The 20,256-nt window shown below is 43.9% G+C and overlaps 1 protein-coding gene across 6 annotated transcripts in view; it reads right to left on the bottom strand.

The window, feature by feature from the left end:
• Positions 1 to 20,256, bottom strand: part of LOC139553484 (kinesin light chain 1-like) — a 34,723-nt gene that overhangs the window by 10,589 nt on the left and 3,878 nt on the right. For all 6 annotated transcript variants that reach the window (XM_071365859.1, XM_071365858.1, XM_071365862.1 and 3 more), the window contains exons 2-9: positions 12,808 to 13,078; positions 12,307 to 12,537; positions 12,114 to 12,192; positions 5,399 to 5,627; positions 4,258 to 4,345; positions 3,645 to 3,746; positions 244 to 417; positions 8 to 107 (exon numbers count right to left, since the gene is read on the bottom strand). In XM_071365859.1, coding sequence (XP_071221960.1) covers positions 8 to 107; positions 244 to 417; positions 3,645 to 3,746; positions 4,258 to 4,345; positions 5,399 to 5,627; positions 12,114 to 12,192; positions 12,307 to 12,537; positions 12,808 to 13,077 — 1,273 coding nt within the window. In that variant the 5' untranslated portion in view covers position 13,078. The remainder of the gene's footprint in view (positions 1 to 7; positions 108 to 243; positions 418 to 3,644; positions 3,747 to 4,257; positions 4,346 to 5,398; positions 5,628 to 12,113; positions 12,193 to 12,306; positions 12,538 to 12,807; positions 13,079 to 20,256) is intronic.

Here is a 20,256-nt window from a genome sequence, read left to right as displayed (position 1 = left end):
GTCTTACCGTCTACAGAGCCAAACTCCCTCTCATGTGCGCGGGTAAGGATCTCTTTGTACAGAGTTTCAGCCTGCTTGAACTTCTCCTGCTTCAGGTAACAGGACGCCTGTGAGAGGATGAGAGACCGAATGTAAGAATATGACCTTCAAAACGTAAGAAACTCTTCTTCTCATAACTCATTCTAAAATGTGCAGTCATCACTCAAAGTCAGTGATCTTTTAACCCCTATGTGACCCTCTCACCAGGTTGTTCTTGGTCTTGGCAACGTTGGGGTCATCAGGGCCCAGTTTGGTCTGGTAGATCTCCAGGGCCCGCTGGTAGTAGTACTCCACCTCCTCGTACTTGCCCTGGTTCTGACACAGCAGGGCCAGGTTGTTCAGCTGCTTGGCCACATCCGGGTGGTCCTTACCCAGAACCTGGGCAGGAGAAGATGGGGGGAGGCCATATTAATATAACAAAACAGTGAGTAATAAAGCAATAATGGTTCACGCTAATCAAACCATCTCAAAGTGAAAGGATGAAAAGGGAATATTTATAACAACAGAAAGAGACCCCATCACCATTACTTTGGATAGAATAATAGTCTCAGTTCTGTCCTTTATGTGATCTGGCTGGACCATTAGATAGGCGGGTGAAGTCAGAGCAGAGCTGGAGGAGATGTATCATTAAGGGGTTGGGTGAGGAAGGAGGACAGAGCTGAGGGCTAACTCTGTCTCTCTGACTGACTCACTGAGAAAGACACACAGAGACTAGGAGTTAGGAGTGAGAGGCTCACTGCTCATTAGCAGGGAAATGATGATCTTCCTTCCCTCTATACAGTGAGTGACAGAGGCCTGGGTTGGAGATGCTTGCTGATTAAATCAAATCAAATGTTATTTGTCTCATGCGCCGAATACAACAGGTGTAGACCTTACAGTGAAATGCTTACTTACAAGTCCTTAATCAACAATGCAGATTTAAGAAAATACCAACAAAAAAAAGCAAGACATAAGAATAACAAATAATTAAAGAGCAGCAGTAAATAACAATAGCGGGGCTATATACAGGGGGTACCGGTACAGAGTCAAAGTGTGGGGGCACCGGTGTCGAGGTAATATGTACATGTAGGTAGAATTATTAAAGTAACTATGCATAGATAATAACAGAGAGTAGCAGCAGCGTAGAGGGGGGGGGGGGCAATGCAAATTGTCTGGGTAGCCATTTGATTAGCTGTTCAGGAGTCTTATAGCTTGGGGATAGAAGCTGTTTAGAAGCCTCTTGGACCTAGACTTGGTGCTCTGGAACCACTTGCAGTGCGGTAGCAGAGAGAACAGTCTATGACTTGGGTGACTGGAGACTTTGACAATTTTTAGGGCCTTCCTCTGACACCGCCTGGTATAGAGGTCCTGGATGGCAGGAAGCTTGGCCCCAGTGATGTACTGGGCCGTACGCACTACCCTCTGTAGTGCCTTGCGGTCGGAGGCAGAGCAGTTGCCATACCAGGCAGTGATGCAACCCGTCAGGATGCTCTCAATGGTGCAGCTGTAAAACCTTTTGAGGATATGAGGACCCATGACAAATCTTTTCAGTCTCCTGAGGGGGAATAGGTTTTGTCGTGCCCTCTTCACGACTGTCTTGGTGTGCTTGGCCCATGTTAGTTTGTTGGTGATGTGGACACCAATGAACTTGAAGCTCTCAACCTGCTCCACTACAGCTCCGTCGATGAGAATGGGGGCGTGCTCGGTCTCCTTTTCCTGTAGTCCACAATCATCTCCTTTGTCTTGCTCACATTGAGGGAGAGGTTGTTGTCCTGGCACCACACAGCCAGGTCTCTGACCTCCTCCCTATAGGCCATCTCATCATTGTCGGTGATCAGGCCTACCACTGTGGTGTCATCAGGAAACTTAATGATGGTGTTGGGAGTCGTGCAGTCATGAGTGAACAGGGAGTACAGGAGGGGACTGAGCACGCACCCCCGTGTTGAGAATCAACGTGGCGGATGTGTTGTTACCTACCCTTACCACCTAGGGGCGGCTCATCAGGAAGTCCAGGATCCAGTTGCAGAGGGAGGTGTTTAGTCCCAGGGTCCTTAGCTTAGTAATGAGCTTTGAGGGCACTATGGTGTTGAACACTGAGCTGTAGTCAATAAATAGCATTCTCACATAGGTGTTCCTTTTGTCCAGGTGTGAAAGGGCAGTGTGGAGTGCAATAGAGATTGCATCATCTGTGGATCTGTTGGTGCGGTATGCAAATTGGAGTGGGTCTAGTGTTTCTGGGATAATGGTTTTGATGTGAGCATGACCAGCCTTTCAAAGCATTTCATGGCTACAGACGTGAGTGCTACGGGTCGGTAGTCATTACGAGGTAGTCTCTCTGAATTAGACCTGAGATGATAAACCAAAAATGATTGATACCGACCATAATGAACAATTATCGTTCATTACGATAAGTAGACTATACTAGAGAAGTTTTAAAAGAAATACGTTTACTAATACGGGTGATTCTTAATGGGACAATTGATGGCTACAACCAAACTAGTAGCAGTAGTTTAAAGTATCATTTAAAAAAAACTGTGGTGCACATTAATGTTATACATTTTTCGTTCTGTTTATCGTTATCGCATCAATTCAGGCAATTTATTGCGATTTTTGTCCATGTCGTCCAGCTCTACTCTGATTGACGGTTTCTCTCTGAATTATCAATAGCAACCTGTGCTCCTGGATGTGTACGAGTCTCACTCCCCCTCTCTCCTGTGAAGCTTCTACGTGGATTTGAAGGGTTTACTGTTAACATCATTAGAAGTATAGGATTTCAAAAAGGAAACAACTGCTAGGTCTGGGTGATATATTGAGAGAGTTTTATTGAGGAGTGCTTCTTTTGAACTCCAGACCAGGCTAGTGCATGTTACTGGGGAACTTTTCAGAGAGACCCTCCCTCCTCCTCCTCCTTCTAATCTTCATCCCTAGGGATAAACCAAGGACTGAGGCTGCTCACACAGTGGGAAAAGCGCTTGCTATTAAAAGAGAGAACTGCAGGAAAATTCCTCCTGCATCAGCAAAGCCTTCTTCCTTCCTCTGTTGCCGAAAGCTGGGTGGCAAATCTCTAAGCTCAAGAGAGAGCTTTATCATCAGTTTAAGAAGTGGAAAATATAAATAAAATGTCTCCGCTGTCCTTAAGCTCTAGCACAGACGACATCACAGAGGGAGTAGACATGTCATTCTTAGCACAGAGGGAGAATGAGAGGAAAAGGCACAAAGGGAGAGAGCGAGAGAGTGAAACAGAAAGGGAGATAGATAAATAGAGAGACTGCACTTTGCATCTCCAGGACTGCTGAGCTTCTCCTTTATAAGCATCCCATTTTGTGCAGCCCAAAATAATGAACCCTCCCAGGACTTAACTCTCTCCAAAGTCACAGTTCCTCTTTGAACAACACAAAGCTATAGGGAGGCTTGGGAGGAGGGAGTGCATGCAGGGGAGAACATATAGACAGTAAATAAGTTTAAAAAGTTGTGTTTAACTAAGAGGAAAACTTTCGAAAGAACAGCAAAGTTCTTTGAAACTTGAGCAAGATATAATTTGGAGAGGAGCAGGAATCAGGATCGTTCTGCAGTGTTAGCACTCCATTCCCACAATGCCTTGCAGTGACCAGCACCCTCTGACCCACCTTCTCCCGGATCTCCAGAGCCCGCTTGCAAAGTGGCTCCGCCTCTTTGTACTTCCCCCGTTTCCCGTAGAGTACGGCCAGGTTGTTGAGTGTAGCAGCCACCTGACACACACACACACACACAGAAATAGCAAGAAAACACTCTTAGGACAGCCTTAAATCATCTGTGCATGTATAATTGAGTGTCCACAAGGTTCAACCACGGCAGCAGAGTGCAACTGATCTGGTGAATTTAACCAATTAGAGGCGTAACCGAGAGGAAGACAAAGAGGGGAAACACGAAGTGATTACTGCTATGTAATTATATCCCAATCAGCTGGATGATTCTCCACCATGTGAATATCACTCAGACCACCAGACTACTGAGACCCCAGAGGGACCCACAGTGACCTTTGATTTAGACTAGGGTGGTCTGGGGCCCACATGTGACAGACACAAGGGGGTGATAGAGAGCCTAACCTCTGCTACTCTGAGTCTGCACTGAGGGAACTGGAGGTCCAGGGAGAGTCAGAGACACAAGCCTGTTGAGGTCGACACAGTTAGTGGACCTTCCTGGCTGGCTGGTTACAGAAATACTGCTGAGACACAGAGATTGATGAGAAACCACACTCACCGCTGGATGGTCCCTGCCCAGAGTTTTCTCCCTGATCGCCAGAGCGTCATTCAGCAGGTTGGCTGCCTCTTTGTATTTGTTCTGGTCCCTGGTAGAGGAGAGAGAAAAAGAGAGAGGACTCATGGGGCATGTTACCATGGTTTCTCTGACAACGAGGTCTATTACCACAGGGCAGTGTTGTAGTACTTGAGTCCAGGACTCTGACTTCACTCGGACTAAAGTCGTGATTTTCATATTGTTGGAAAGCTACCGTTAGCACTACCAAGGGACTCAAGTATAAATGAGTCGGACACCACGGACTCGACCTCGAGGTTTAGTGACTTGGCTACATCACTGCCACGGGGTCTCAAGTACAAGTTTGACAACATTGGGGATCATAACCAAGTCTCTCCCCACATAAATAACAATTTTGTCCAACACAACCCTTTGTTATGGACAAATGTTTTGTCTTGGATAGACACATATTGTCAGGTTTAAAAACATGCAATGCAATCAATGATTCTTCCCATTTCCCAGAACTAGCAGCTGACAATTCTTACTATACAAGCTGACATCTTGTCCAATCAGGATCAAACATACACCAAGTGTACAAAACATTAGGAATGACATAGACTGACCAGGTGAATCCAGGTGAAAGCTATGATCCCTTATTGATGTCACCTGTTAAATCCACTTCAATCAGTGTAGATGAATGGGAGGAGACAGGTTAAAGAAGGACTTTTGAGCATTGAAACAATTGAGACTCCCATACCCTTTGAACGGGGTATGGGAGTAGGTGCCAGGCGCACCGGTTTGAGTGTGTCAAGAACTGCAACACTGCTGGGTTTTTCACATTCAACAGTTTCCCATGTGTATCAAGAATGGTCCACCACCCAATGGACATCCAGCCAACTTGACACAACTATGGGAAATATTGGAGTCAACAAGGGCCAGCATCCCTGTGGAACGCTTTCGACATCTTGTAGAGTCCATGCCCCGATGAATTGAGGCTGTTCTGAGGGCAAAAGGGGGTGCAACTCAATATTAGGAAGGTGTTCCTAATGTTTTGTACACTCAGTGTATATTGACTATAATTGATCCACAGCCAATACCAACCACCACGACCCACCTCCCCACCCCAGAGCCCCTTCCCCAGGCTGACCTGTAGACCAGGGCCAGGATGTTGAGCATGGTGGCCACGTCAGGGTGGTCGTGTCCGGAGGTTTTCTCCAGGTCCTCCAGGGCTTGTTTGCAGAGGGGCACGGCCACCTCGTAACGGCCCTGGGAGGCGTACTGGATCACCAGGTTGTGAAGGGTCCTGAGGCGAGCCGGGATCTCATAGCCACCCTGCTGGGCTGCTGCTGCTGCTGCACTACCGTGGGGCTGCTGGACTGGAGACCCACAGAGGAGGAGGAGGAGGAGGAGGGGGGCGGGCGAGGGGTTAACATAACATAAACTATATTCACATGGACTATACATGCACACACAAAATTACTGCTGGAGTGGAGAAACTGAGACACTGTACAGGCACATATGAAGTATGTTGGGTTGGGAAACCATCCAAATGTCTCATATCACTGCATGAGAGATTGTGTGAAAATATGTACGGTTGAGGTGTGTGTGTGCGTGTGTTATAAGCGAGAGGTCTGGAAACCACCTGATTGGGTTTCTCATTAGATGCCCACAGCTCTGTACTGACTCTGAAGGAGGGCCAATGGGCTGAAGAAGCAGTGGTCCTCTGCAGTAATAACCCTCCCCACCACACCCAAAGTACCAAAAATGTCTCTCCAGTAACAAATGATCCCAGGTGTTCCATAGAGCTAAGACTGTTTGCGAGTTCGCGACAAGAATGACAAATTCTATCGACATGCATGGAAAAGCTAGGGCTGGCACAATTACTGTGTAATCGATGGTTACGGATAAAGACCGTCATGAAAATAAAATAAACGTCAAAATAAATATATACACACAGGGTCATTCAGAAAGTATTCACACCCCTTGACTTCTTCCACGTTTTGTTGTGTTAAAATTGATTAAATTAAGATTGTGTGTGTCTCTGGCCTACACACAATACCTCACAATAATTTTTAGAGATGTTTACAAATGGATTAAAAATGAAAAGCTGAAATGTCTTGAGTCAATAAGTATTCAGCCCCTTTGTTATGGCAAGACTAAATAAGTTCAGGAGTTAAACATTTGATAACAAGTCACATAATAAGTTGCATGGACTGTGTGCAATAGTAGTGCTTAAGATGATTTTTGAATGACTACCTCATCTCTGCACCCCACACATACAATTACAGTATTTGTAAGGTCCCTCAGTCGAGCAGTGAATTTCAAACAAACACAGATTCAACCATAAAGACCATAGAGGTTTTCCCATGCCTCGCAAAAATGGGCACCTATTGGTAGATGGGAAAAAATGTAAACAGTAGACATTGAATACCCCTTTGAGCATGGTGCAGTTAATAATTACACTTTGGATGGTGTATCAATACACCCAGTCACTACAAAGAAACAGGCGTCCTTCCTAACTCAGTTGCGTGACAGGAAGGAAACCACTCAGGAATTTCACCATGAGGCCAAATGGTGACTTTAAAACAGTTACAGAGTTTAATGGCTGTGATAGGAGAAAACTTAGGATGGATCAACAACATTGTAGTTACTCCACAATACTGAACTAATTGACAGATTGAAATGAAGGAAGCCGGTACAGAATCAAAATATTCCAAAACATGCATCCTGTTTGCAACAAGGCATACTGTAATACTGCAAGTATTAGTAATACTGCAAAAACTGTGGCAAATCAATTCACTTTTTGTCCTGAATACAGAGTGTTATGTTTGGGGCAAATCCAATAAAACACATTACTGAGTAAAACTCTCCATAGTTTCAAGCAAAGTGGTTGCTGCATCATATTATGGGTATGCTTGTAATCGTTAAGGACTTGGGAGTTTATCAGGATAAAAAAGAAACGGAATGGAGCTAAGCACAGGCAAATTCTGCCTGGTCCGATGAATCCCGGTTCCTGTTGTGTCATGCTGATGGCAGAGTCAGGATTTGGCGTAAGCAACATAAGTCCATGGCCACATCCTGCCTGGTGTCAATGGTACAGCGGTGGTCTAATGGTGTGGGGAATATTGTCCTGGCACACGTTAAGTCCCTTGATACCAATTGAGCAACGTTTCCATGGCCAAAGAATTCAAGCTGTTCTGGAGGCAAAGGGGGTCCTAATAAACCGGCCTTTGAGTGTGTATGTATATACAGTGCCTTCGGAAAGTATTCAGACCCCTTAACTTTTTCCACATTTTGTTACATTACAGCCTTATTCTAAAATGGATTAAAAATAAATAAATCTTCAGCAATCTACACACAATACCCCATAATGACAAAGTGAAAACAGGTTTTTAGAAATGTTTGCATATGTATTAAAATTAAAAAACAGAAATACCTTATATACATAATTATTCAGACCCTTTGCTATAATTGAGCTCAGGTGCATCTGGTTTCAAATGATCATCTTGGAGATGTTTCTACAACTTGATTGGAGTCCACCTGTGGTAAATTCAATTGATTGGACATGATTTGGAAAGGCACACACCTGTCTATATAAGGTCCCACAGTTGACAGTGCATGTCAGAGCAAAAACCAAGCCATGAGGTCGAAGGAATTGTCCGTAGAGCTCCGAGACAGGATTGTGTCGAGGCACAGATCTGGGGAAGGGTACCAAAACATTTCTGCAGCATTGCAGGTCCCCAAGAACACAGTGTCCTCCATCATTCTTAAATGGAAGAAGTTTGGAACCACTAAGACTCTTCCTAGAGCTGGCCACCCGGCCGAACTGAGCAATCGGGGGAGAAGGGCCTTGGTCAGGGAGGTGACCAAGAACCCGATGGTCACTCTGATAGAGATCTAGAGTTCCTCTGTGGAGATGGGAAAAACATCCAGAAGGACAACCATTTCTGCAGCACTCCACCAATGACTCTCAGACCTAAATGACTGACTATCAGACCATGAGAAACAAGATTCTCTGGTAACAAGATTCTCTGGTCTTATGAAACCAAGATTGAACTCTTGGCCTGAATGCCAAGCGTCACATCTGCAGGAAACCTGGCACCATCCCTACGGTGAAGCATGGGGGTGGCAGAATCATGCTGTGGGATATTTTTCAGCAGCAGGGACTGAGAGACTAGTCAGGCTTGAGGCAAAGATTAATGGAGCAAAGTACAGAGAGATCCTTGATGCAAACCTGCTCCAGAGCGCTCAGGACTGGGGCGAAGGTTCACCTTCCAACAGGACAACGACACTAAGCACACATCCAAGAAAATGCAGGAGTGGCTTCGGGACAAGTCTCAATGTCCTTGAGTGGCCCAGCCAGAGCCCGGACTTGAACCCGATCGAACATCTCTGGAGAGACCTGAAAATAGCTGTGCAGCAAATGTTCCCCGTACAACCTGACAGAGCTTGAGAGGATCTGCAGAGAAGAATGGGAGAAACTCCGCAAATACAGGTGTGCCAAGATTGTAGCATCATACCCGAGAAGACTGGAGACTGTAATCGCTGCCAAAGGTGCTTCAACAAAGTATTGAGTAAAGGGTCTGAATACCTAAATCTAATACAATAAAATTTTATAAATTAGCAAACATTTAAAAAAAAAAAAAAGTTTTTGCTTTGTCATTATGGGGTATTGTGTGTAGACTGATGAGGGGAAAAAAACAATTGAATACATTTTAGAATAAGGCTGTAACCTAAAAAGTGGAAAAAGTGGAAAAAGTCAAAGGGTCTGAATACTTTCCGAAGGCACTATATATTTATATTATTTTTGTGAGGAACGAGCAGCTAACTGAAGACGGGACTGCCGGGCATTCGTGCGGTTGAGCCTGTTCTGGTTGTCACTAGTTACCCTAGCCACAAAGTCATGATTATGGCTAAACCCCAACTATTTCTACAAAGGAACTTCTTAAAATCTGAATTTAACCTTAACCACAATGCTAACCTTATGCCTAACCTTAAATTAAGACCAAAAAGCAAGATGTTTTACAATATACACAAAAGTTTGAGAACACCTACTCAAAGGATTTTCTTTATTTTACTTTTTTCTACATTGTAGAATAATAGTGAAGACATCAAGACTATGAAATAACACATATGGAATCATGTAGTAACCAAGAAAGTGTTAAACAAATCAAAATATATTTTAAATTTGAGATTCTTCAAATAGCCACCCTTTGCCTTGATGACAGCTTTGCACACTCTTGGCATTGTCTCAACCAGCTTCACCTGGAATGCTTTTCCAACAGTCTTGAAGGAGTTCCCACATATGCTGAGCACTTGTTGGCTGCTTTTCCTTCACTCATATAACCAATCCTGACATTGTGGTTGTGGTAACTCGTGACAACCTGCCCGCCAGTCGACCCATTATTGACTTGAATGGGAATTCCCGTTCTATTCATTCTATTTCTATGGCAGCACATGCAGTCAGGAACGGTTATTACAGTCATTAATTACTTCATTTGGCTGGCCAATTACGGTCATCCAAAATTCCATGATCGTCACAGCCCTAGGCAAAGCCAAACATATCCAATAGACGTGAAAAGGTAGCGCTGCATTGCAAAAAGGTCACTCACAAACAGGTCACTTGTCATGGTCTTTTCACTTCATATATGCGAGGACAGGAACAAACGTTCACTACACTGTAACTACCTAAAAAAAACTAGCTATGCTCCATCTACACTACATGACCAAACATGTGGACACCTGAACATCTCATTCCAAAATTATGGTCATTAATATGGAGTTGGTCCCCCTTTGCTGCTACAATAGCCTCCACTCTTCTGGGAAGGTTTTCTACTAGATGTTGGAACATTGCTGCGGAGACTTGCTTCCATTCAGCCACAAGCATTAGTGAGGTCGGGCACTGATGTTGGGCGATTAGGCCTGGCTGGCAGTCGGCGTTCCAATTCATCCCAGAGGTGTTCGATGGGGTTGAGGTCAGGGCTCTGTTCAGGCCAGACAAGTTCTTCCACACCAATCTCGACAAACCATTTCTGTATGGACCTCGCTTTGTGCACGGGGCATTGTCATGCTGAAACATGAAAGAAAGGGCCTTCCCCAAACTGTTGCCACAAAGTTGGAAGCACAGAACCGTCTAGAATGTCATTGTATGCTGTAGCATTAAGATTTCCCTTCACTGGAACTAAGGGGCCCAGCCCAAACCATGAAAAACAGCCTCAGAACATTATTCCTCCACCAAACTTTACAGTTGTCACTATGCATTCGGGCAGGTAGCGTTGTCCTGGTATCCGCCAAACCCAGATTAGACTGCCAGATGGTGAAGCGTGATTCATCACTCCAGAGAACATGTTTCCACTGTTCCAAATGGCGGCGAGCTTTACACCACTCCAGCCGACGCTTGGCATTGAGCATGGTGATCTTAGGCTTGTGTTCGGTTGCTCAGCCATGGAAACCCATTTCATGAAGCTCCCAATGAACAGTTATTGTGCTGACGTTGCTTCCATAGGCAGATTGGAACTCAGTAGGGAGGGTTGCAACCGATGACAGACAATTGTTATGCGCTACAAACTTCAAATTAAGACCCTTTAAAAAAAAATGTTAACAATAGTCAGCGGCCCCGTTCTGTGAGCTTGTGTGGCCTACCACTGAACCGTTGTTGCTCCTATACGGTTCCACTTCACAATAACAGCACTTACAGTTGACCGGGGCAGCTCTAACAGGGCAGAAATTTGACAAACTGACTTGACGGTGAAGGTGGCATCCTATGACGGTTCCACATTGAAAGTCACTGAGCTCTTCAGTAAGGCCATTCTACTGCCAATGTTTGTCTATGGCGATTGCATGGCTTTGTGCTCGATTTTATACACCTGTCAGCAATAGGTGTGGCTGAAATAGCCAAATCCACTCATTTGAAGGGGTGTCCACATACTTTTGTAAACCTAGTGTAGCTGGGGACAAGCAATTAAACCATCTCCACCACTGCAGTGAGAGGGACCAAAGACATAAGAGTATTTCAGGGAGGTACCAGTCAGGACAGGAGAGGAGTCTAATCCACTTCACACTACACAGACAGACACAGAGCCCTGTCTCAGTCAGCTCTGCTTCATGTGGCGGCAGGATTAATGTGAGCGCACTCAGGAGCATTTGAAGCTTGCCTCCCCCACATTCTGGAGAGCTTCCTGGCACTACCCACTCTTTCCTTTGATCCTCTCTTTCGTTCCCTCTCGCTCTTTAGATTGTGCTCATTAAGCAGGCAGAAACTTGGAATAAAATAAAGTATTAACAGCCCAATACAAACACAACAAAGGACTAGAGAGATCCTGCTCCTCTCTCTCTCTCTCCCTCCTCCACATCCCTGTCTGCATCTTATTAGCTCTCTATGTGGTGGGGCAATTACTGGAGATGTACCCTTTAAATCCCTGCAATATGTTACTAATGCAGATTACTGATGCTTTTTTCCCCATTTGCTGGAAGTGGTTCTGTGTAGGATCATTATACGATATTGTACGTAGGACCCTTTTGTTTAATTTTGTCAATAAATGCCCAGCTTAGTGGGGAGTGGGTGTTGTCCCTCTGCCTCAGATCTTCTCCTGTACATGCTGGTTGCTGGAGTGAACCCAACCTGGTGACTATGTGATCTGGCTCACTGGGTCCATTTCCATTAGGCCTGCCTCCACACTCAACCAGCTCTGACTAATAGCACTTTAAAGCTCACAGCGATAAGGACTTTCAGACCAACAGGAGGAGAAATGGACTAGTTAATGTATTGGAGGGAGTGGGGAGGGAATGTGGGAAGTAGGAACAAGGAGAGGAAACGTGAGGTGAGGAACAGAGAGAGACATGGGTACAAGAAGAAGACTCACTGCCTGGAGGTTGGTCATCCTGGTCGTCTGGGAACAGATCATCCAGATTCTCTTTACTGGAGTCAGAGTCCTTCTCCTCCTAACAGAGGAAAACAGGGAGGACAGACGATTGTTATTGTCATTCAGTGTAAACCAGGCAAATGAAAAGCGGTGGTGTGCGTCAGTCTGGGTGTGTGTGTGTGGGTTAACTCACCGATGGCAACAGGTCCTTATCGTACTTCTTCAGCTGGTTCATGAACTCCAGGTGTTTCTTCTCCTCCTCCAGCTGAGCCACGCTCTGCTCGCTCTTTTGCAGCTTCTGCTGGGTGCCTGCCAGCTCGTCCCTCAGCCACTGGTTCTCCTGGCACAGCCGGCGCACCTGTGCCCGCAGCTTCTGCTTCTCCGACTCCACCGAGCTCAGGTGGCCCGACAGCGCCATCATCACCTGGGCCAAACACAGCGAGGGGGTTAGGGGTGAGGCAACTGGGCAAGAGGTCCAAAGGGTGAGGAAGAACACTGAAAAGACTAGTAGTAAATAATTCATGGATAATCCTTGGTTGTAGTCTGATTTACTGACACAGGTCATTTAGGTGGTAGGTGCCTGTGGGTTCTCCATCTAGCTGTCTAATTTGAAAGTACATTAGATTAGATCCCAGAGGGCTCTAGCTCTCCCCCAGCCTGAGGTGTGTAGCCTAGACCTATACAGTGTACTAACCTGTGCCTCGCTCAGGCCCAGCTCCAGCATCTCCAGGGACTTGCGGATCATGAGGGACTTCTCCTCCACCAGGACTCCCTGGTCATCCTGCTTCAGGCAGTGCAGCGTGCCCAGAAGGCCCTCCAGGATGGAGTTGTGCTCCTGCTTTAGAGCCTCCAGGCCCTGGATCACCTGCTTGGTCCTGGAGATGATCTCATCCTGGGACAGCTTCTCCCCAGGGTCCTCCTCCTCCTCCTTCACACACACCATGGCAGACATGTTCTCACGCATCCTGTACCAATCACACAGAAGAGGAATGGATTTAGTTAAAATTGTATAAGTAGAAGTATGAATACCCTGGCCCTTTATTTCACTGTTGCTAAATGCATATGCATATCAGTTTACTCCTGGCTGTATCCCAATGTGTTAGAGACTAATAAACTTCTGCTTGATCTTAACTTCTGTCCTCACAGTTGTGCGGCATATTACATTTTATCATCAGACAGCCTTTCCAGCATCGAGCCTACTCTTATCTATTGAGCGTTTCTTAATCAATATGCGCCTCAGTGTACGTGTGTCTGCGTGGTAAAATCACTAGGTTTGTTGTACAAAGTGTGCTTATCAACCAATGACACACATGCAGGCAGGGCTTTTGAGAAAAGAAAGAGGAGTGCCTGTGCGATGTGTAAACAGAGCCCAGCTGAGGTGTTGACAATGTAGATATGCCTGGACAGATCAAGCGCTTGGGTCTAGAAGGTTCTATCTGCATTTTTGTCAAAATGTAGTTATTAACATAACCTTGTTCTGTTCAATGATCTCTACCTATACTGAACAAAAATATAAAACTCAACATGCAACAATTTCAAAGATTTTACTGAGTGACAGTTCATAGAAGGCAATCAGTCAGAAATAAATTCATTAGGCCCTAATCTATGGATTTCACATGACTGGGTAGGGGTGCAGCCATGGGTGGGTGGGCCTGGAAGGACATTAGCCCACCCACTTGGCAGCCAAGCCAACCCACTGGGGAGCCAGGCCCAGCCTACCAGAATGAGTTTTAACCCACAAAAATGGCTTTATTACAGACAGAAATACTCCTCAGCAACCACTCCCCACCCCTCAGACGATCCCACAGGTGAAGAAGCTGGATGTGGAGGCCCTGGGCTGGTGTGGCTACATGTGGTCTGCGGTTGTGATGCAGGTTGGACTTACTGCCAAATTCTTGAAAAGCAACAATAGATAAATCAACATTCAATTCTCTGGCAACAGCTCTGGTGGACATTCCTGCAGTCAGCATGCTAATTGCACGCAGCGCTCTCTCAAAACTTGAGACATCTGTGGCATTGTGTTGTGTGATAAAACTGCACATTTTAAAGTCTCCTTTTGTCCCCAGCACAAGTTGCACCTGTGTAATGATCATGCTGTTTAATCAGCTTCTTGATATACCACATCTGTCAGCTGGATTACCTCGGCAAAGGAGAAATGCACAAAATTTGAGAGAAATAAGCTTTTGGTGCATCTTGAAAATTACTGAGATCTTTTATTTCAGAGCACGAAACCAACACTTTACATGTTGCGTTTATATTTTTGTTTAGTGTATTTTCATCATGAGCAAAAGCTATTGCTTTCCTACTGAAAGTTGCAAAGAAAATGTGATCCATTTAATAAAACACAAGAGACCAGCGAAAATTAATAAAAGTATCAGGACCAGCGGCATCTAGTGGACAAAACTTGATACTTTCACATTAATTTATGGTAAATAATGCAAGCGACTTCAATAGTAATTTCTCTGACGGGAGGAAAAAAACATCACCAGATTCACAGGGAATACATTAAAGGATGAAGAAGCAGTACTCCAAGCAGCAGCTCCATACTACTTGTCAAACAGAGAACTGATAGTGTATACTGGTTGATGGGGTGAGATTGGCGGGGGGGTGTGGGTGGTCCGTGGGAGGTTTTTGACCATTTTATTCTTCATGTCTTACTCATTGTTAGGTTAGAATTGTGGTCCAAATCGAATGTTAAGTACTATATTTATTTAAGATTATATGAATCCTGTAAATTAAAATGGCCAATTTGGGTGCAATTAATTAGCTTGATTTCTCAGATAACAAATTATATTTCAACAAAATGTTTCAGGAACGCTGATCTTATCCGTTTCGAACTACATAAACGATTTCACAACAATCTGAGATGGTGCGTGTCAAAATCCTCTTCCTTGTGTTTTTTGAGGTGGAATGACTCATCTTAGTCATGGTCCTCCTCACCACCAAAGGGATCGACCTGGTGTCCTCTTCATTTTAGCCAATCACTAGGGTACTAAAATGAATAAGAAACACTATGGTACGTGTATATAAGGCGCTAATCACTGATAGAAACTGCCAACAACCATGGTAAATTAAAACAACATACACCCCTGGAGTAGTAAAACACACATGAAACTGACAAACACCATCTCTCTGTATCAAACTTCCAAGTAGAAATCACTGCGCAGTCTGGATTTTTCATGCTGCGGGCGGAAGCGGGCAGTCAGACACACAATTTTGGGATGAAAAACGTTTAATTTGGAAACGGTCGTCTTTCTGCGTTAGCCTTCCTATTGTATTAAAAACACCTCTGTCACTTTATTCACACACTCAGCATTCGCCGCTTCAAGTTTAGTAGCCTACCTCTTCTACGGTATGTGGTCTCAATGAAACTGGAAGCATAGAAATAGCGCACATAGAACACATCTAGCGCTTCTTAGACTTGCTTTAAATGAAAATGACAGATTTATAACTCAAATTTCTATAGGTATTTGATTAGATCGCCCAAAAGGTTACATATTGCAGCTTTACATTTTACACTATAGTTTACTACAGTGTCTGTAAATAAATATTGATAATGGAAAGAAGCGGAGGGTGCTCAACCAACAAATCGAGGTGCAATCAAAAATATATGATTGAAAAGGCGCAACACACACATACCATGTTGAGTGAGCGTTGCCCTTTTCAATAAATGTTGATTACCCATTTACTTGTCTCTGCCTGAAAATCATCGCACTCCTAAAAGGGTAGTCTATATCCTAACTCTCCTCTCCTAGTTGGGCGTGCGAGATCAGGTGCGCAAGTGTTCTCAATTAAATAGAGTAGGCCAATGCACGGACGGAGAGGCACGGGGCAGTTATCTTTCCAAGGAAATTAACTTCCTAAATTAGAGCCTAACTGATATGGGATTTTTGGGACAGATACTGGTTTTAGGGATCAGGCAAAAGTAATGATTACCGATATAACATTTCGCTACACTTGCAATAACATCTGCTAAATATGTGTATGTGACCAATACAAATTTGATTTAAATCTGCCAATATATTGTTTTTTTTAATCGGTGGAATGAAAAATCCCTGAAAATATTTTACAAATTGTGCTCCAAAGGATTAACAGAATATAAAAATGCACACTACTGGTCAAAAGTTTTGGAACACCTACTCATTCAAGGGTTTTTTCTTTATTTTTACTATTTTCTACATTGTACAATAATAGTGAAGACATCAAAACTATTAAATAACACATGTGGAATCATGTAGTAACAAAAAAAAAGTGTTCAACAAATCAAAATATATTTTATATTCTTCAGATAGCCACCCTTTGCACACTCTTGGCATTCTCTCAACCAGCTTCATAAGGTAGTCACCTGGAATGCAATTAACAGGTGTGCCTAGTTAAAAGTTCATTTGTGGAATTTCTCTCCTTCTTAATGCGTTTGAACCAATCAGTTGTGTTGTGACAAGGGAGGGGGTTTACACAGAAGATAGCCCTATTTGATAAAAGACCAAGTTCATATTATAGCAAGAAAAGCTCAAATAAGCAAAGAGAAACAACAGTCCACTATTACTTTAAAGACATGAAGTTCAGTCAATACGGAACATTTCAAGAACTTTGAAAGTTTCTTCAAGTGCAGTCGCAAAAGCCATCAAGCGCTATGAGGAAACTGGCTCTCATGCGGACCGGCTTCATGGTCGAATTGCTGCAAATAAACCACTACTAAAAGGACACCAATAAGAAGAAGAGACTTGCTTGGGCCAAGAAACATGAGCAATGGACATTAGACCAGTGGAAATTTGTCCTTTGGTCTGGAGTCCAAATTGGAGATTTTTGGGACGCGGTGTGGGTGAATGGATCATCTCTGCATGTGTATTTCCCACCGTAAAGCATGGAGGAATAGGTGTTATGGTGTGGGGGTGCTTTGCTGGTAACACTGTCTGTGATTTATTTAGAATTCAAGGCACACTTAACCAGCATGGCTACCACAGCATTCTGCAGCGATACGCCATCCCATCTGGTTTGGGCTTAGTGGGACTATCCTTTGTTTTTCAACAGGACAATGACCCAACACACCTCCAGGCTGTGTAAGGGCTATTTTACCAAGAAGGGGAGTGATGGAATGCTGCATCAGAAGACCTGGCCTCCATAATCCCCCGATCTCAACCAAATTGAGATGGTTTGGGATGAGTCGGACCGAGACTGAAGGAAAAGCAGCCAACAAGTGCTCAGCATATGTGGGAACTCCTTCAAGACTGTTGGAAAAGCATTCAAGGTGAAGCTGGTTGAGACAATGCCAAGAGTGTGCAAAGCTGTCATCAAGGCAAAGGGTGGCTATTTGAAGAATCTCAAATATATATTGATTTGTTTAACACTTTAGTTACTACATGATTCCAAATGTGTTATTTCATAGTTTTGATGTCTTCACTATTATTCTACAATGTAGAAAATTGTAAAAATAAAGAAAAATCATTGAATGAGTAGGTGTTCTACAACGTTTGACCGGTACTGTACATTAAGAACATTTTATTTGTGGTTTACAGGATATCCATCAAAAAGCAACTACACTACATGACCAACAGTATGTGGACACCTACTTGTCAAACATCTCATTCCAAAATCATGGGCATTAATATGGAGTTGGTGCCCCCTTTGCTGCTATAACAGCCTCCACTCTTCTGGGAAGGCTTTCCACTAGATGTTGGAACATTGCTACATTCCACTTGCTTCCATTCAGCCACAAGAGCATTAATGAGGTTGGGCACTGATATTGGGCGATTAGTCCTGTCTGGCAGTCGGTGTTCCAAATAATCCCAAAAGTGTTTGATGGTGTGGGGGTCAGGGCTCTGTGCAGGCCAGTCAAGTTCTTCCACACCAATCTCGACAAACCATATCTGTATGGACCTCACTTTGTGCACGGGGGCATTGTCATGCTGAAACAGGGAAGGGCCTTCCCCAAACTGTTGCCACAAAGTTAGAAGCACAGAATCAACTAGAATGTCATTGTATGCTGAAGCGTTAAGATTTCCCTTCACTGGAACATAGGGGCCTAGCCCGAACCATGAAAAACAGCCCCAGACCATTATTCTTCCTTCACCTAACTTTACAGTTGGCTTCATGCATTCGGGCAGGTAGCGTTCTGCTGACATCCTCCAAACCCAGATACATCTAGATGGTGAAGCACTCCTGAGAACGCGTTTCCACTGCTCCAGAGTCCAATGGCGGCGAGCTTTACACCACTCCAGCCAACGCTTGGCATTGCGCATGTTGATCTTAGGCTTGTGTGCGGCTGCTTGGCCATGGAAACCTTTTTCATGAAGCTCCAGATAGACAATTATTGTGCTGACGTTGCTTCCAGAGGCAGTGTGGAACTCGGTGAGGGTTGCAACTGAGGACAGAGCATTTTTACGCGCTACATGCTGCAGCACTCGGCGGTCCCGTTCTGTGAGCTTGTGTGGCCTACCACTTTGCGGCTGAGCCGTTGTTGCTCCTAGACCTTTCCACTTCACAATAACAACATTTACAGTTGACCGGGGCAGCTCTAGCAGGGCAGAAATGTGATGACCTGACTTGTTGGAAAGGTGGCATCCTATGATGGTCCCACGTTGAATGTCACTGAGCTCTTCAATAAGGCCATTCTACAGTCAATGTTTGTCTATGGAGATCGCATGGCTGTGCATAAGATTTTATACACCTGTCAGCAATGGGTGTGGCTGAAATAGCCGAATCCACTAATTTGAAGGGGTGTCAACATACTTTTTCTTGCCACTGTACACTATATATATATATAAAAGTATGTGAACCCTTTGGAAATACCTGGATTTCTGCATAAATTGGTCATAAAATTTGATCTGATCTGATCTTCATCTTATCTCCAATTGCCAAAATTATTATAGCCTAATTAGCATACTCCTGTCTATACATAAATAAATAAAATAATTCACAATAGGCTACTATAGCATGATTTGGCCACAGCAGATCATTAGCTTCCTCTAAGGTGTGGATTGTTTTTAATTGCATCGCCTACAGTCGGATGGAAAGGCAGCACGCACAATTTGGGAAGCGTGCATGGCAAATACCAAATAGATGACTGTAGAGTAGCGACTTTCAGTGAAAAGTAGGCATATCACATTATTTAAAAATTCAACCACAGGAAAATATAGTTTGGAAAGCAAATGGCTATTGCTGTAAAGAGAAGTCAATGAAAATGCTAATCTGTATTTTAGTTATGAAAATTCTTAACTTAATTGAGCGAAAAACAGTAGGCCTATAGCCTATCTTATTGGCACCAACAGAGAGCATCGGCCATATCCCCGGTGCATATTCACTCTTTAGGCTATCATTGATGGGTCAGTGCCACTTAAAAGTTTGTTTTTGGATAATAATTTCCTCCTCCAGTTTAGATGGACGTCATATTGTATTTGTGTCTCCCCTTCTCGTAGTCCTATTATGGTTAACATCGTTTTTATTGATCTGTTTGTCAGTGTCAGCGGAGCAGGCTACTCTGTAATTTGTCATATTAAAAAATATTATGACTGGAGACATGAGCAGAAAGTGTAGTAGAATTGCATTAAATGTGTTTCTCCCATGCAAAGAAAACGTATCTTATATAGCCTATAGCTCAGCCATGCATTGAACAGTATTTTTTGCGAAACAGTGATTGAATTATATTATTAGTCTAAGTTATGACTATACAATCTACTCATCACATTACGAATATTATCTTATATAAGTCTACAAATGCAATGATGCATGGAATTCTTTATTATTAAGGTGAACTTATGGTGAAAATGTGCTTCGCCAAACTTGAGACGGACGCGCCGCCTATGCATACTGTCCGTTACTCGTCTTGTTGGCTGAGGGAAAGTAAAATCGACAGTTATACTAACATCTTCAAAGTGCGCGGTAAGGACACAGGTCATTACATCCTCGATGTACATGTTCTGTTAAGATTACAGGCAAATCCTTGCAGCACTGGTTTTAGTCACACATTTGAATTTAGCTAGCTAGGTAACGTTAACTACTTATGTCATAATTAATGCAAGCACATGGCCTGAATGATCGAGCTGTGCCAACTTTCTTGCTTTTTGCAGATTGCATATTTTAGAAAACTAAATAATCCCACTACCTAACATAATAGACTCAGACAGTAAGTGTTATTTCTGTATCA

This window comes from Salvelinus alpinus, chromosome 25, assembly GCF_045679555.1.
Source record: "Salvelinus alpinus chromosome 25, SLU_Salpinus.1, whole genome shotgun sequence".
In the NCBI taxonomy this organism is placed as follows: Eukaryota; Metazoa; Chordata; class Actinopteri; order Salmoniformes; family Salmonidae; genus Salvelinus; species Salvelinus alpinus.
Note: the sequence above shows the minus strand (reverse complement) of the source record. Positions and strands in the feature narration are given on the sequence as shown.